Here is a 16977-nt window from a genome sequence, read left to right on the forward strand (position 1 = left end):
TTATCATTATATACAAAAAGTTTATTTTAGAAATCAGATGTCTTTAAAAAATAACATAGAAGTTATAAGTTCTTAACTGCATATTACTCACCATCTGAATGTCAGGGTGTTATGTGGTAAAATTAAGTGGTACAATAATTAACGATGTGATGAAACCAAGTCCATGTAATATACCTGGCATTTACACCAGTTTCAAACATTAATGTGATTTTTAAAAGCAAAAAAATTTAAAAAGAAATCTATTTTGGAAACACACAAAAGCATCTTGATCTTGTAAACAGAAGTCCTGAAACTACAGATCTATTGCTGAGACTATTCCAAAAGCTGGAAAAAGTAGGCAGTATCATTTAAATACATGAATAGTTAAAAAGGTCCAATGGAAATTGTATCAGGAGTACAGTGTGGTCATCCCAGTGCATGTGCCAGAGAGAATAAGCAGAAAGGTTGAGCCTCTGCTTTACAGTTTCATAGGCTGAAAGATGGAAAACGTGGGTAGTTTTGGTTGGTAATTTTGGGGTAGAACTGGTTATCCTTGTTTCTATCCAATAGGTTTCTTTTGGTCGTACAAGAAAAGCACCCACAGATGGCCAAGCTCAAATACCGCAGAATGAGAACACAAAATAAATTTAAACTCACTACAGACCAAAAAATATAGCTCTTTGGAAATCTTAACTAAAACCTGTGACTTACCATGTTAAGAATGCTGAAAATGGTTTTATAGACCAAAGAGTTAAAATGATCCTTAAGGATGATGTCTAAAGCAGCCTTTTTATACAATAAACTTCAGAAGACTATAAAATTCCTGTAACATAAAACAATTAACATATTTAGTATCTTTATCAAATGATCCCAGACTGTATTTCTAGGTACTCCTACCCAGACCATGAGGTATTTGTATTGGGAGATAATGATAAACCAAAGTTTCTCTCTGTAAGGGGAGCTCAGGGCTCTCTGACCTAGCTAGAGTTGAATCCAGAGAACCACTGTCAAGTTTCAAGAACCAGAAAACCTGTATTAGTTCGTTAATTGCAAAAAATCTTCTGAGAATGCAGCTGCTGGGTCTATCCACGATGAGTAGTTACGGCTCATGCTGAAGGGAACTGAAAAGTAAGATTTAAAATTACATAAGAACAAAGTCAATTGACAGTAATCATTCCTGAAGATGAGCAACACCTGAGAGCAATAGCGGGCTCACCTAGTTTTGATTACACTGGATGTATTTTCAATGTTTCCTATCAAATGGCAATAATCTCATCAGAAACACATTTACTGAAGACAAGCATTTTAGGCTGTGAAAGGATAATGTGGGACGTGTGATGGGAGACAGACCTCCTATAAATCTTCAGGAAAAGCTGGTCATTAGTTTCACTGCAGTGAAAAATGTGTTACCAGTAACGTCGCAGATCTGAACTTTATTATCAGAGTGATGTCACTTTAGGATAGAATTGATACTATCGATGTTCTAAAATGGTTTTAACGTGGCATAAAACTCTTGATTCTCAGAGCCATATGCCCCCGTATCTGCCAAAATGTATTCTGAAAGGAAAGGTACAAAGGGGATGTAAAACAGGCACGAGAGTTGACAAAATATCCAAATGAACGTTCCTCACGACAGATCCACTTGGGATCTAGAAAGCACTTGAACACTCCATCCTTCTTCAAATGATCAAGGGAAATAGCAAGTCCTGTATTTACAAAACTGATGAAAATCACACTGTAATAATCAGTGACTGCAGAACAACCGCACAGATCTGTGTTTCCAACATTTTCCACCATGATTCTCCATCAAGGTAAAAAAAGATTCTTTCATACAAATCCCAGAAGGACGCAGAGGTGGCAGCACAACTGCCAAAGATGGTACAATGACTTACTACTGAAGCTGATGGCGGGACACAAGGGGAAGGAGGGGCGGAGTCCTCGAGGAAAGAACCCTATTTAACGCTGGCGGCTCTAGTCTGTGGTTGACCTCCGGTACCAAAAGCGCGCCCTGAAGTCGTCACTACAGGTCATGAAGCCGGGGTTGGTGGGCGAGTGCACGATACAGCGCACGATGTTGTTGTGGCCCAGCGAGAGCAGGTTCCGGCGCTCGGCCGTCCTCGAGTCCCAGCAGCAGAGGCTGATGGTCCTCTCGTCAGGCAGCAGCACGTAGTCCTCCGTGTGGTTGAAAACGGCCTGCGTCCGGTGCACCTGCCGTCCGCTCAAGCCAGCACCTGCGCAGAGACCGAGAGGTTAAGGCCTGGGCACCAGGGCTAGCTTTCCAGTTCACATCTCAAGAGCCCAGACTGTTCTACTTTTGTTATTAGCTCTGTTGACGTAAAAACTGCATTTTACAATTGTTGAAGTAATACACATTTATTGTGCAATTTTGGTAACTCTAAAAAATGTATGAAGAAGAAAATCACCTTTGGGCCCACCACCTAATGCGACTCTATTAATGTTCTGATGGATTTTTAGGCATAAAAACACCTTAAAAAAATACAAAAGTGGTGCCACATTATCTAACTTCATGTTGGATACGTTGTGTTTTTACTGGCTGCAAAGTATCCCATTGTTTGGAAGCACCATTAGGTAATGATTCTTTTCCTGCTAGGCAGTTAGTTTGTATCCAACTGTAATACTGTGACAAACATTCTTTGTATAGAACACGTTATTTCTTTAGGACTAAATTCCTAGGACTAGAACCACTGGGATGGATGAACAGCCACTCTCCAAGAGGAAACTCTATGCTTTTTGTTTTTCACCATGAATTAAAAAAAGCATATTTTATGTTTCAAGTATTATATGAACTATTAAAAAAAATCTGCCTGATAATTTTACACAGTCAACATTTTGGTGAATATCTTTTCCAATCTGTGTGCGTTTGTAATTTATATAAATCAGGGCATACGGCATACAGTTTTTATTCAACAGTTTGTGGTGGAGACCTACAAAGAGGGAATATAGCTTAACGGATAAAAATACACACTTTGGTGCTGGATCTGGACTCAGTACTTATTAGCGATGTGACTTTGAATGAATAACATCCCTGGGCCTTAACTGTCTCCTCTGCTCTGCAGGGATAATTACAGCACCTGCCCACAAGATGTTGCAGGGATTAAAATGAGGTGTAATGCCCATTCAGCTTTGCAGTATAAGTGTTCAACAAGCATTACTATGAGTATTTATTTTTAAAGGCTGCATGCCGTGAAAGGCTATGTAACAATTTACTCAATGCTTCTTCTGGACATTTATATTCTATCTAACTTTCCACTACTCCAGATAATGCTGGGATGAATACCTTTTTATGTGTGCATGTGCATGCCTCCCAAGAATCTTTTTAGGTTAAATTTCTAACAGTGGATATAGCAAGTCAAAAATATATATAATTTTGATAATATGACACCAAGCTGCCCTTCAGAAGTATTTTACCAATCATATTCCTAACAATATGTGATTTCCTGAAACGTTTATCAATACTATATAATACCAATCTTTTAAATTCCTGAAATCTGATGAGCAAAAAGATACTTCCATATTCATTTCTTAGGTTTAGAGTGAAGTTGGTCATCTTTTCTTGGGTTTACTGAGCAGCGTATGACCTATGCTTATTACCTATGCTATATATTTTTTTCCCTAGCCAGCATTTAATTTTGTTTATAGCGTTTTAAATTAACTTTTTTTTTTTTGCGGTACGCGGGCCTCTCCCTGTTGTGGCCTCTCCCGTTGCAGAGCACAGGCTCTGGACGCGCAGGCTCAGCGGCCATGGCTCACGGGCCCAGCCGCTCCGCGGCATGTGGGATCCTCCCGGACCGGGGCACGACCCCGCGTCCCCTGCATCGGCAGGCGGACTCTCAACCACTGCGCCACCAGGGAAGCCCTAAATTAACTTTTAACATCAAAATTTCTAATGTTTACTTGATAGTTTTTCCTTTTCCTTCATTATTTCAAGAGCCCTCTGAATTCTAACTAAAGATTAAAACTGGAAAAGCAGATCCAATAGTGCTAACATGAAGGGGTCTTAAACTGTGAATTAGAAAAAGAGGGAATTTGCGTATAAATTCATTATAATCTCATTTTAAAATTAAATCCCAATTCTCCAGAAAAACAAACCAATCAGCCACATATAACCATAAAATATCCCAAACATTCGTAAAACAAAAATGACTCTTCCCAAGACTTGCTAGCTATACCATCTACATCAGAAGCCAGAGAGATGGCAGGAAGCAAACTCTGGTTACAATGAGGTAAATCTATGGTAGGTTATGCTGCACCCTAGTGGTTCAGATGTCACCAACTCTTCAATTTTCTTCACTTATTAACATCCCAGCAGTCCCTTACAACAGTGTTGTTTTCTTGTGAGTTTTAAAGTTGTGGTCATGGAAATTTCAGTGTATGACACAAACATCTCACAACAGAGGAAACTAGCTGAAGTTTTCTACCAAACAGCCTTTGCTGCTACAAGGAACAGGAAAATGAAAGACAATATTTTAATACTTACTATCAAATAATTAGACAAACACTGACTACTAGTGATAGGATAAATTTAAACAGATCTCATAAAAAGAGCTCACAGGCACAACTGTTACAATTAGAGACCAACATAAATTAGACAATCAGTCTAACAATTTTGTGTTTCTGTCTGAAGGGCCCACTTTATATCTAGGTTCGGAACACTTGGGGTCTCTTTTGGGGGCTCCTTCTCCTCTCTCAGGCATGAGCCAAGATCTTTCCTCTCACTTACTGAGTCTCTTCTCTGGACTGCTTTCATGTTTTTGCGGGAAGTGGGCAGGCCATGGGTCTACAAACAGACCACCTAATTCTCAAGTGTTACTTGCATGGAATCAGATCTAATTTTAGCTGTTAACATTTGAGAAGGGCAAAGAAACCGTGGTTCTATTTCCAGCTCTGCCTCTTGTTTGATCCACATAGATTTATTGTGTGGATCTAGTTCGAGGATCTAAGAGTTCTGGAAACTAAAATGCCTCAGAAATGTGAAGTAATATCAACTTCTCACATACCTGTGTATCTCACCAGGGTTCGTCCTGTTGATATTTCCCAAAGTTTAGCTACAGAGTCTTTTCCACTTGACAGAATGTATTTTGAATTTTTGGAAAAAATGGCAGAACAAACTTCAGCACCGTCATGTGCTTTCTCAAAAGTGGTGATGCATCGATTTGAAACACCATCCCACAATTTGATGCAGCCGTCCTTGCTGCCAGTCACATACATATTGGCACTAGGATTGTAATTAACGGAACATATGGCATCAGTGTGTTGATCTTGAGGATTGCAAGAGACAAAGCACTGAAATGTGTTGATATCGTAAAGCCGAAGAGTAGGATGCTGAGTTCCAACAAGTATAAAGTCTCCAGAAGGATGAAAAGAGATGGAGCGTAACATTTCAGCCTCCTGTTGGGAAAGAGACCAAGTGGTGAACAATTAAACCCACAGGAAATGGGGAAAATATTTGGCTGATGCAAAGAACCCATAAAACAATGACTAGATATTACACAGGTAAGAGAAGAACAAAGAACTTTCTGGAATACACAAAAGGACCATCTGAACAAAGATTTCCGAAACTATCTACTGGTGAGATTATTCCGAAGATCACAGGTGAGCTTCATCATTTGCACATAAACAATGGGTCAACTCAGAAGGGAATACTATCAATCTATGACACATTCACATACGATTAATGAATAAAAATATACTATAAGAAGAGTTTCTTTAATTTGTCCCAGGGCTCCAAATATTGAAGTGGAAGCCACTACAAAAACATTAGCATTTCTGAACCGCATATTCAAAACAGAGCACCAAATGTCGCTTTTCCAGCAAACACCTGAGAATTTCAACTGAATAATTTTTTAATTCCCCTAAGTTAGAGAAGTTCATTGTGTTTTGTCTTTAAACAGGAATCTGCAACCTTTAAAATGTGATGTGCATTCTGAACTGTATCTGTGACCGGCAGCCATCCTCACTGGCCAGAGGTGGGCGCGTGACAGCATGAGAGCCGTGCCATTTGCAGTGGGCGCTGCGTCCTTGCTGCCATCCTCTCTATTCACAGGATGACCACTGAGACGACTTTTAACAAGAGAAGAGCCACACAACAGCTCATTGTATTTAGGGAAAAAAATGCATACAGCTCCTTTCCAAACATTCCTAACCTGAATGTATTTGAAGGCTCTTTTTGCAGATGGTTTGGAATAATCAAATAATTTAAGAGTATAGTCCCTTGAACCAGAGGCAAGGATCTGTTCTGTTGGGTGGAAAGCGAGACACGTGACTTCATCCACGTGGTCGTAAAGAGTTCGAATCACTGGGTGGTTTTCCATGTTCTGCTGTGCAGTCTCATTCATCATGACCTAGGCCAGCAAGAAGAGAAGAGAATCTTGAAGTGTAAAATCTGTCTGGCTCAAAGTATACATTCTACAGCTATGCTAAGTTAAAACTGGTTTAAACTATGCTCTCATTCTCCCAAGAATGAACAACAAAAGGCAAATGGTAAGTACATTACCAGGATTTTTACCTCTATTGGCATGGCACTTTTGGCCAACATTCTTTCTGTGTCAAGTATTTTTATGGAAGCGTCAGCAGATCCAGTAGCTATTAACTGCCCATCTCTACTATAGGTAGCTACACGACATGGTCCTTTATGGGACGTGACATAGCATGTTTCATACTCTGAAGCCTCTGGGGACATAGTCTGGACATCTGCATCAAACTCCAGGTCAATTCCTGTGCCAGGGGCAACTGTATCTGACCGACCAATTGCATACTGAACTGCAGTATCATCGTTTTCCATTCCTGAAAGGAATAAAAATTAAGGGCATGAAAAAACGTTATTTTAAAAAGACAGGACAAAGTTCTGGATCCAAACTGGGAAAGGTGTTTGCTGATGTCAACTTACTCTTTCTTGGAGCTGCATGGTACTTAATACTGTACAAAGTTATGTATTGTGACCTGGGTGCACAAACAGTGACAACGCTGTAAGGCAATAGGCGTTGTGGCAGGTTAGGTTCCAATAGGTAAAGTCACCTCCCCAGATACTTGCCTCCAAAAGTTTCTACTTTAACCACAACTACAGAAACTGAAAAACAGCAGTTCTGTAATTAAATTGTCCATTTTTCCCGATTTCGAATTTTAATATTTTTAGTGTTGAGATCTGTTAGTAGCAGCTCTGAAGCTCATTAAGTCAGATATATTGTTAGTAATAACATTAGTGAAACATCTTTGAAAGAATGTTGAGGTTTAAACAAACTGAAGTTTAACAAGAAAATCCTTTTTTTTTTTGTTTTGTTTTTGCGGTACGCAGGCCTCCCACTGTTGTGGCCTCTCCCGTTGTGGAGCACAGGCTCTGGACGCACAGGCTCAGCGGCCATGGCTCACGGGCCCAGCCGCTCTGCGGCATGTGGGATCCTCCCGGACCGGGGCACGAACCCATGTCCCCTGCATCGCGCAACCACTGCGCCACCAGGGAAGCCCAGAAAATACATTTTAAATTGAAAAATAACTTGACATATCATATAAACAATTTTTATTAGTATAGGAAAAATCAGAAATGCAGATAAACAAAAAACAAACATAACCTTATATTATATCACCCAGAGATAATTACTGTTAACATGGCGGTATGAATTCTTCTGGACCTTTCTCCACGCACACAGTTGTTTCATTTCTTAAAACACAAATAAAATCACAATATGTAACGTGGTGTGACATACTCGGTCATTTACCCATATGGAATAAACACCTGGCCAGTGTAATAAACGTTCACCCACATCATGTTGTTGGATCCAACTTTATGAATATGAGAACATGTACAACCAATTCCATATTGTTGGGCATTTCAGTGGAATTCATTTTATTTCCTCAGGCCAATTCGAACAGTTTACACTGCCAAGTCAAAGAGTATAAATATGTTTGGCAATTCTGTATTTTACTGAGTGCTTTCTATGACACAGGCAAGCACCTGGACACACTGTTGAACAAGACAAGGTTCAATATCTTTATTAAACTTGCAGTCTGGGACTTCCCCAGGGGTCCAGTCATAAAGAATCCGCCTTCCAATGCAGGGGATGAGGGTTCTATCCCTGGTTGGAGAACTAAGATCCCACATGCCGCGGGGCAACTAAGCCCGGGCACCAGAACTACTGAGCTCATAAGCCGCAAAGAGACGCCCACGTGCTGCAAACTACAGAGCCCTCACGCCACAACTAGAGAGAGAAAACCCGCATGCCACAACTAGAGAGAAGCCTGCACATCACAACAAAGAGCCTGCGTGCCACAACTAAGACCTGACGCAGCCAAAAAAATAAAACCCAAACCCAAAGCAAAACAGCTCGCAGTCTTCTGGCAGGTGGTATGGATTGTGTGGGAAACTCAAAACAATACAGAAAATTTCAGACAGTGATTCTGTTACAAAGGAAATGGGATTGCTGTTTTAGAGCACTTGCGGAGGTACGGGGAAGATGTTCGGGTTATTTTAGAAGAAATGAGGAGGACTCTGAGACGACATCTGAGCTGAGACTTGAAGTCAATAATACAGCGGCAGAAAGCTCCAGATAATTCACATAAAGACCCTGAGGCCAGAACCTGCTCAAAACCTTCACACTCTGGACTTCGCTTTCTCCTTCATTACCCAGCACTGTGCTCGACACATACTAGGCACTAAAAGTAAAGGGCAGCAATCCTGACAAACATCTGAACGCTTGTCACGGGCTCACTGAACGTGCGCTCGCAAGTCACCTAGTTTGATGAGGTGCAGGAGCTGCTCCGAGGGCGCACACACAGACTGAGGCTTGATTTCATTGATGAGGCCATTAGCAATGCTGATGTAGCCATCATAGAGCAGCTGGCTAATGATCAGCTTGTAGAGCTGCTGGCGATCCTTCAAGCCCACTTTGGTTCTGTACATCTTGGAGGAGAGGAAGGTAATTTCCCTGCCAGCTGCAAGAGAGAAAACAGGAGATGATGAGGGGCAGAGGCACTAGCAAACCACAGAAGCAACACAGGAATCTGGTCAGCCTTTCCAGGGCTTAAATCCCAGCTCTATCAGCATTATCTTTGGTCAGCAACTACGTTTCTCTGAGATCAGGGTCCTCAGCTGTTAAATAAGTCAGTGAAGGCTAAACAAGATGATACATGTAGAGCATTGAGCACAGTAGCACACAGAAATGGTTCAAATCACGTTAGCCAATATTTACAGTAGAACCTCTCTTCATGAACATTTTTTCTCTGCTAAATTACCCACCTGCAATTTTTATTCTTTACTGCTATCCCAGAATCTTCCACTTCTTCTGTTAATGAAACCCTGGCTAATGTTTGCAATAGGTACAACAGCTGCTACTGTTGGACGTCTAGACACTACTGTTTCCACCAGCTAAGCTGTTATGTTTACTAATGTCAGTTATGGTCATTCTTAAAACATGTTTCAAGGCAACCGAGCTTGTTACATTACATAATTTAATTACAGAATACTTTGGAAAGCACTGCTGAATAAAATATTGGCAAATAGGATACAGCCAAAATAACTATAAAAAATGGAAAAACTGGAAGGACTGTGCGTTTAGATTGACTTACAAGTGTTTAAGTTCTCTCTCCGGCTCAGAAAGCAAAAGAGAAAATTACAGATGGTTTCCAGTTTATGCAAAAAAAAAAAAAGAACTCCAATTGGTTGACATGATTAGATAATCTGATTATAAAAATCAATGTCTGTACACGTGTAGATCTGTACAGGTATCGGAAAGCTGCAGGAGCTGGGGAACAGCGATAAAGAATAAAAGTCACAGGCAGACAGGTAGCTGTGGCACAGAAGAAAATTGGAAGGCAGAGCACAGGAGAGAGAGAAGAATATAAGAAAGAAGGGCGGGGAGTGGGCAGTTAACACCACTTCACAGGGGTGATTCTGAAAGTGGGAGGTGCTGTAGGAAAGGGGCGGGAACAGTGTTTTTAACTACCCAAGGCCCTCTGGAGAATTACTGAGGCTACTGATGATAAGAATAGCCAATGTGTTTACCATGTTTCATCTCAATCCTCAACAACATCCTATAAAGGAGGTCCAGTAATCTTGTTTACAGGTGAGGAGGGGAAATAACTTGCCCAAGGTCTCAGAATTAGTGCCTGGAGGAACCAGCATTAGAACGCAGACGGTTTGACTCCAGAGATGATGTTGTTCTAATTGCTGCGTGTACTGCTCCTTAAAAACTTAATGATAAACTAGCTAAAATTCATTAGACATTCCGCATATAACACACATGGTGTAAGCAACTAATATGCATTACCTCATTCAATCTTCAGCTTATGCCATTTTAGAGGTGGGCAACCGGAGGCACAGGAAGGTTAACTCACCCAGGATCCAACAGCCTGTAAATGGCGGAGCCTGGATCCTAACCCAGAGCCTGAGCTCTTACTGTGCTCTACTGATGGATATTAAGCAAATATATATAAATATATTCTTGTGTAGACAATATTAGGACACAACAGAGATTTTGAAACCGGCTCAAAGAGGTTAGGAAATACTGCAAGTAAAACGTGGCTGCGTAACTCGTCCAAGGTTAAAGTGGCCACCAGGATTACCCACCCCAGAACCCACAGCGTAACCACTATTCCATCCTTCACTCGTGCCAGGCGCATCATAGGGCTACCAAGAGATTAAAATAGGAAAAGAGAGGACGAGCCCTGCTTCTCAACTCCCATAGAACTTCCGTTCGCTGGGCTAGAAAGCGCCCTAATTACCGCCCCCAATTTGCAGGTGAAGGGTCTGCGGCCCCAAGACAGGAAGTAACCAGTCCAGGACTGGTTGTACCCGTAGTTGGAAGGAAGACCAGGGAGAGAACACAAACGCCCCCTCACCGTACGCTCCGCTATGACCCCGAGCTAGAGGCTAGCGAAGAATGGAGGGTGAAAGAGAGGCCTTTGAGGAAGAGGAGCGACAGTGCGGGCCCAGCCTGGCAACTCAGGGCGCATGCCACCCCGCTCACTATTGACTCTTCCCGCCTCGCCCGCGTCTTTCCTGTGGTGCCCCAAAGGCGCTAGCCGACCGCACCCGCCATTCCACGCACCCAGGGCTCCCCCATACCGGATCGTCCTGCTCTCTCGGTCTCCCGCGCTCTCTCCTAGAAAAATGGAGACGCGAATCCTGCCCAATCGATCGCTCCGGGCGCACCTTCACTGCGCACGCACAAAGGGCATCGCGCCGAGCGCTGCGCTATCGATTGACCCCACTCGCTCCTGCCCTTCTCGCCATCTTACGGGCGCGTTCTAGAGATTCGTTCACCTCCTCCGACTTTATCTCCGACGCGGCAACCCTGACGCCAAGGGACTGCTGCCTCACGGACAAATGTCAGACCCGGAGAGCACCGCGGGCGCTAGAACGGCCGCTAGAACGGCCACAGATGTGGCGGGCCTTTGCCTCCATCACTTCCGGGGCCTTGCGAAGCAAGTGCGCCTGCGCGCCGTCTCCGCCGGGCCGTGACTCAAGCCGTCGAGTTGGTTTTGAACCAATGAAAATGCAGCGCCTCTCTAGCCCCGACCAATCAGCTTTCGGGTTCGAGGGTTTAACTCCTATTTAAAATGAAGACTTTGACTCCTAACGGCCGAGCTCTCGGGAGGACTCGGAGCCTTCGGGTCGGAGGTGGGAGGCCGTAGGTACGTAGAACTGGGGCATCTCTGTGAGGCGGGCGGGAGGACCCTGGGTGGCCTTTGGGGGTGGGTGGGAGGGAAGAGGTCTTTGGGGCCGCTGGGCCGGCGAGGGGAGGGTCGGGGCGAGAAAGTCTCCCTTGGTCCCCCAGTTTCTCCCTGCGTTCCCCCCCGTTCCTCCCTGCGTCCCCCCGTGCTTTTCCAGCGCCCTCCCATCAGCTCCTGGGTCCCCAGACGCCCTGTAACATGCCGCCTGGTGTTTATTAAACACCTGGAGTGCGTTGGGTTGTGTGGCGTGGGGGGGGGGCTCTGGGGGGGTGCTTTCTGATGGGATTCTCGTGTTCAGTGAGCACCTGGGTAAGGAGGTACAGAAGGTTTTTGCTGTCTTGGAGTTTGCGTTCTGGGGGGTGGGGAGACAGACGATGAAGTAGCAAGATAACTTCCACTAGGGAAGGGCGCTAGGAACCGGGGGCTACTTTGGGTAGACTAGCCGGAAAAGGCCCTTGTCCGGGCGGGACGGATGAGTGGGTGAATAAATAACTTCCTCAAAGAGGCCTTCCTGGGCCAGTACTTCTCAAACCGTAGACCTTGGACTACCCTTATCGGGATTACTTGAGCGTCTTTGTTAAAAATATGAACCCACCTAAGGGATCAGAAGCGCTTGGGTGTAGGACTCAGGTGTCTGTATTTTTATCAAGCTCTGCAGGTGATTCTGATGTTTCGTTGAGAACTCGTGGTCTAGCCCAGCCACATACTGGTCATCTGGGGGTGTCTTTGAAATGCAGGATGTAGTTGTTAGGTCTGGGGTTGGGCCTGAAAGTCTCCATTTCTAGCGAATGTCCTCCTGATGTAGATGTAGCTATCACCCTTTCACTGTTTCCTGCTCATCCTTAACCTTCCTAGTTCTTTGAATTAAATGCTTCTCAGCGACATACTCATTTCCTCTCCACTCTCTTGCATCTGTGCAGACATTTGCAGGTTTAACGAAGGAAGGAAAAGCCTCAACCCACAGTGCAAATCTGTTTTGCTGTTTAGACTAGTAGGATCTCTAGTTTGAACTGCAGGGATCTTGTGCAGGTCGTCTGGACATGTGACTCCTGAACTCCGCTGCAGGCCAGAATCACCTGAGAAGCAGTCTTCTTGAGGCTTTCTCCAGAATTTCTGGATCAGAATCATGTTCCATTCTGTTACTGTGCTTCCTGAGAAGGAAAGTGCATTACATTGGCGTGAATGTCTGTAGCTTCTGTGGAAGACGGTTCAGTGTTCATTGGTCTGTGTGCTCTCATGAGTCTGCTGCTTGTAACTGTTAGGGAGAGTGAAGAAAGCATCAGAGCGTGTGTGAAATTCGAGGAGAATGTATTTCCTTTTCTTTTTTGTCTATTATGTCTAAATGGCTGTTTATAAGGACTCCAGGCTCTTTAGCCTGGTCCCGGCTTCGAGGTGGAGTTATTTGATTACTTATAAAGTGGATGTGAAAGCGTGGGGCTGAAGAGTGTTTTCTGATTGGATTCTAGAGTATAAGGAGCATCTGAGTAAGAGAAATAGAGAAAGGTTTCTGCTTTCTTGGAGTTTATGTTCTACTTACTTGATAGGTTGTTGTGCCTGACTCACAGGAAGTGATTCTAACACTTGCTAAGTGTTAGAAACTATTTTTTATTACTGATCTGTTTTGTTAATGGATTGATTCATTCCCAAAAGATGAGCATACATACTGTGTGCCAGGCATGTTCTGGGGAGGTAACAGTGAACAAAATGGGACTAAGCTCTTCCTCCTGTGGAGCTTACTTTCTTTAGAGATACTGAGCAGATAGCTGGGTATCTGAGTCTGGGGACTCAGAAGGTAAACAAGTACAAATAATGTTATGTAAGGTGTTAAGTAAAAGATGATCTGAAAGGGGCATCTCAGCATGAATGAAATGAAGGAACAGCCACACTTCTCTTTTAGGGAGGAGCCTCATAGGTAGAGGGAACAGGAAGTGCAAAGGCCCTGTGGCAGGGGACTTCTCTGCCAGGGAAAGGGAGGAGCCCTGAATGGCTGGTGTGCAGTAGAGAAGAGGAGGAGATCTGGTCACAGAGGTGGTCAAGATCCACATTCTGTGAGGCTTTATAGGCCTATATGTGCAAGTAAGATTTTGAATTTGAGTTGAGGAACCATGAGGGGCCTCTGAACCAAGGACCATATATCTGACTTGTTAATGGGATCACTGGGCACAGTGTTGCAAATGGACTTAATGGGAGAAGGGTGGAAGCAGAGTGACCATTGGGGAGCCTTTTGCAAATAATTGCGGGGAGAGAAAATTGTGGTTTGACGAGGTGGGAGTAGTAAAGGCTGTGAGCAGTGATTTTGAAGATAGAGCCTGTAAGATATGCTGATGGATCAGATAAGGGTTTTGAGGGAGAACCGTGTAAAAGATTGTGCTAAGACTTTAGACTTGAGCAACTGGCAGGATGGATTTGCCGTCTACTGAGATGGGGGCAGCCCAGTCCGCCATCCGAGAGAGCAGGTTGCCGGAGATGGGGTGGGGAAGGGAGCAGGACTTCAGTTGGGGACAGTTTAAGATTGAGATGCTCTCAGATTACCAGCTGGTCAGAGTTCCGATGGAAATTTGGGGATCCTCAGCCTGTGGATGGTACTGAAAGCCAGGAGACGGGATGAGCTCACCGAAGGAGTGAGTGTAGTTGGGAAAGAAGTGTTTCTGGGCAACCCCCATGGCAAAGGGGAAAAGAAGTGTGCCGGAGAGAAGAGGTTTCATTTGGTGTGTTGGGTTGAGACGCCTGGCAGACCTTCCTGGGGGATCCTGAGCAGGTTGTTAGAGAGCCTGGCAGTCGCAGGAGAGGGGAGGGCAGGAGATGCAAATTCGAGTTCTCTTGTTAAAGATGTTCAGAGTCCTGGGGCCGTAGGCAGGTGTAGATGGAGACCTGCAGAGTCCATTCCGGAGTCACCCCAGACACTGAGATTGGTGGTACGCGTGAGGCTGATCAGCAAAGGCGGTTGCGATGGGACAGCAGTAAGGTGAAGACAGATCTGCGAGCTAAGTGAAGAAAGGAGTGGAAAAAGAGTGCAGGATCCCCTGGAATGCAGGGAATGCACGTTAGAAGAAGGCCGAGAATTGACCTTTCGGTTTAGCAACAGCAGGGGTCAGTCTGGAGCTGGGCTGGCAGTGGGGATAAAAGCCCTGTGGGAGGGAGCTTGTGGCAGCGTGAGGGAAGTGGTAGAGACTTGCAGAGCTTTGCTGTTGAAAGGGGAGGCCAGAGATGTGGTCATAGCTTGAGTCAGTTTTGGGGTAAAGAGGACCTTTTTTGTTCTGAAGGCAGCAGGTGTGGAAGCTGGCTTGTACAGTGATGAAAGTGGTCCGTTAGAGAGATGATGGGGCAGGACAGGGCGGTTCAGGAGTGAAGTCTGAGTATCGGGGGAGGGGCGGGCTGCAGCGTGTGAGGTGGGGGGAAGGCCCCATGCCTGCACGTGGTATCAGGCGAGAAAACACTGCTCCCTTATCAGCCTCATTTGGATGACAAAACATGTAAAATTCTGTGTGCTGTTGAGGCTTTTTCATCAGGATTTATAACCCTCATCCAGCATAACACTTGGAAGCAGGTGGATTTTTACAAATTAAAGGTGGTTCTTTTTTCTTTTCAGGCATCATGGACAAATGTAAAGAAAACAGCATCTCGGGGCCTAAGGTAAATCGAATAATCTGTAATCTCAAGTCACATTTATAAAACCCAAAGAGAGATTGGGTTTTATTTTATTATTTATTTATATTATTATTTTTTTTATTGGGGTATAGTTGTTTGAGATTGGGTTTAAAATCTAGAATTCTTTTTACCTTTATTCTGGGTTGTAACTTTAGATCCCTCTACCACGTTCTTGGGTGGGAATTAGTCATTTTTCTACGCATTCAATAACACTTCGTTGCTTCTTTCACCGTAACTTTTATTTCCTCTGCTTTGTCTTACAGTTAGCTGTTTAAGTATCTCTATTGCTCCATTGCATGCAGGATAATGATGTACGTAGTAGGTGCTTAACACTTGCCCGTACTTCCTTGCTTTCCAGAAGTTAATTTCTTTGCCGTAGTTGGTTCTGCTCACGCTTTAGAGGAATGTCGAGCAGCAGTTCAGTGGGCATTTCCTGGGCATTGCAGCCAGGTTCTGTGTCAGGTGCAGGGATCACAACGGTGAAAAGCATGTGGTCTTTGACTTTAAAGAACTTAGAGCCCTTCTGGGTAGGTGTGTGAGCCAGTACCATACTATATATACATATAACCTGAGTAATTCCTAGGAGGGGTGCTCAGTTCAGCTTGGGGGAGATTGGAATCCAGGAGCAGAGACCCCCTGGCCCTTACTTAGCATTTGATGAATATTTGTGGAGCAGTTAGGTGAATGGGTCTCACAGAAAGATCCTTTTAATATAAGTAATCCCCGGGTTTTTTTCCTTCTAGGAAATTAGAAGAATATAAATACTGCTTTTTTTTTTTTTTGAGGAGAGGGGTTTGTTTTTAGAAGTCTTCATCTTTGAAAAATGGATACTTAGCCTTTTTTACTGGCTGAAAGTGTAAAAATGACCAACCAGAAAAAGGCTAAATTGGTTCACTGTATTTGATTCTCAATTCTGATGATAAAAATCATTTAAAAAAATTGCTCTAGGGACTTCCCTGGTGGCACAGTGGTTAAGAATCCGCCTGCCAATGCAGGGGACATGGGTTCAAGCCCTGGTCCGGGAAGATCCCGCATGCCGCAGAGCAACTGAGCCCGTGCGCCACAACTACTGAGCCTGTGCTCTAGAGCCCGTGCTCTGCAACAAGAGAAGCCACCGCAATAAGAAGTCCGTGCACCGCAACTAGAGAAAGGCCATGCGCAGCAATGAAGACCCAACATAGCCAAAAATAAATAAATAAATTTACATAAAAAGAAAATTGCTTGATGTTTAAAATGTCTTTTGCTGCCTGAATGTCTGCTGTGTTGTGGATGCTGCTAATTTCAGAAGCAATCTCTTTTTCCTGTAAGTTGGAAACCCTCTCTTGGAAAGCACTTGTACCAGCAAGCTGGTGATGGATTCTGAGGCTTCTCTTCTGGCACTGTTTGCTCGTTTATGAGGAAATTTCCTCCATTGAAGCTAGAGGAAGTGCCCCCTGCCCTGTGTTTGATTAGCTCAGGGCCTTAGAATTTAAGTATTTTAAAAACTCGTGACATCCAACTTACAGGCATGTAAATAATATATTTTGGTAGTAACTTTTTTTTTTTGCGGTACGTGGGCCTCTCACTGCTGTGGCCTCTCCCGTTGCGGAGCACAGGCTCCAGACACGCAGGCTTAGCGTCCATGGCTCACGGGCCCAGCCGCTCCACTCCATGTGGGATCTTCCC

The 16977-nt window shown here is 44.1% G+C and overlaps 2 protein-coding genes across 10 annotated transcripts in view; one reads left to right on the top strand and one right to left on the bottom strand.

Moving 5' to 3' along the window:
* CSTF1 (cleavage stimulation factor subunit 1) lies at positions 1–12280 on the bottom strand. 7 transcript variants are annotated; one of them, XR_009535123.1, is made up of 7 exons: positions 11057–11410; positions 8725–8925; positions 6506–6783; positions 6144–6341; positions 4998–5388; positions 1872–2210; positions 1–1100 (listed from the first exon to the last, which is right to left on the bottom strand). XR_009535123.1 is itself a non-coding variant. In XM_060122509.1 (7 exons), exons 3-7 carry the CDS (start codon positions 8891–8893, stop codon positions 1951–1953), a joined length of 1296 nt encoding a protein of 431 aa, XP_059978492.1. In that variant the 5' UTR covers positions 8894–8925; positions 10260–10397; positions 11040–11410; the 3' UTR covers positions 1–1950. The 7 variants fall into 7 exon arrangements, 6 of the variants coding, with proteins under 6 accessions (XP_059978492.1, XP_059978496.1, XP_059978493.1 ...); XM_060122509.1 differs by adding an exon at positions 10260–10397 and having other exon boundaries at positions 1–2210; positions 11040–11410; XM_060122513.1 differs by lacking the exon at positions 11057–11410 and adding an exon at positions 12260–12280 and having other exon boundaries at positions 1–2210.
* Positions 11200–16977, top strand: part of AURKA (aurora kinase A) — a 19627-nt gene continuing 13849 nt past the window's right edge. For all 3 annotated transcript variants that reach the window (XM_060122514.1, XM_060122516.1, XM_060122515.1), the window contains exons 1-2: positions 11200–11625; positions 15254–15297. In XM_060122514.1, the coding sequence (XP_059978497.1) occupies positions 15259–15297 (39 nt within the window). In that variant the 5' untranslated portion in view covers positions 11200–11625; positions 15254–15258. The remainder of the gene's footprint in view (positions 11626–15253; positions 15298–16977) is intronic.

The sequence above is a fragment of the Lagenorhynchus albirostris genome, chromosome 15 (genome assembly GCF_949774975.1).
Source record: "Lagenorhynchus albirostris chromosome 15, mLagAlb1.1, whole genome shotgun sequence".
NCBI classification, from domain to species: domain Eukaryota; kingdom Metazoa; phylum Chordata; class Mammalia; order Artiodactyla; family Delphinidae; genus Lagenorhynchus; species Lagenorhynchus albirostris.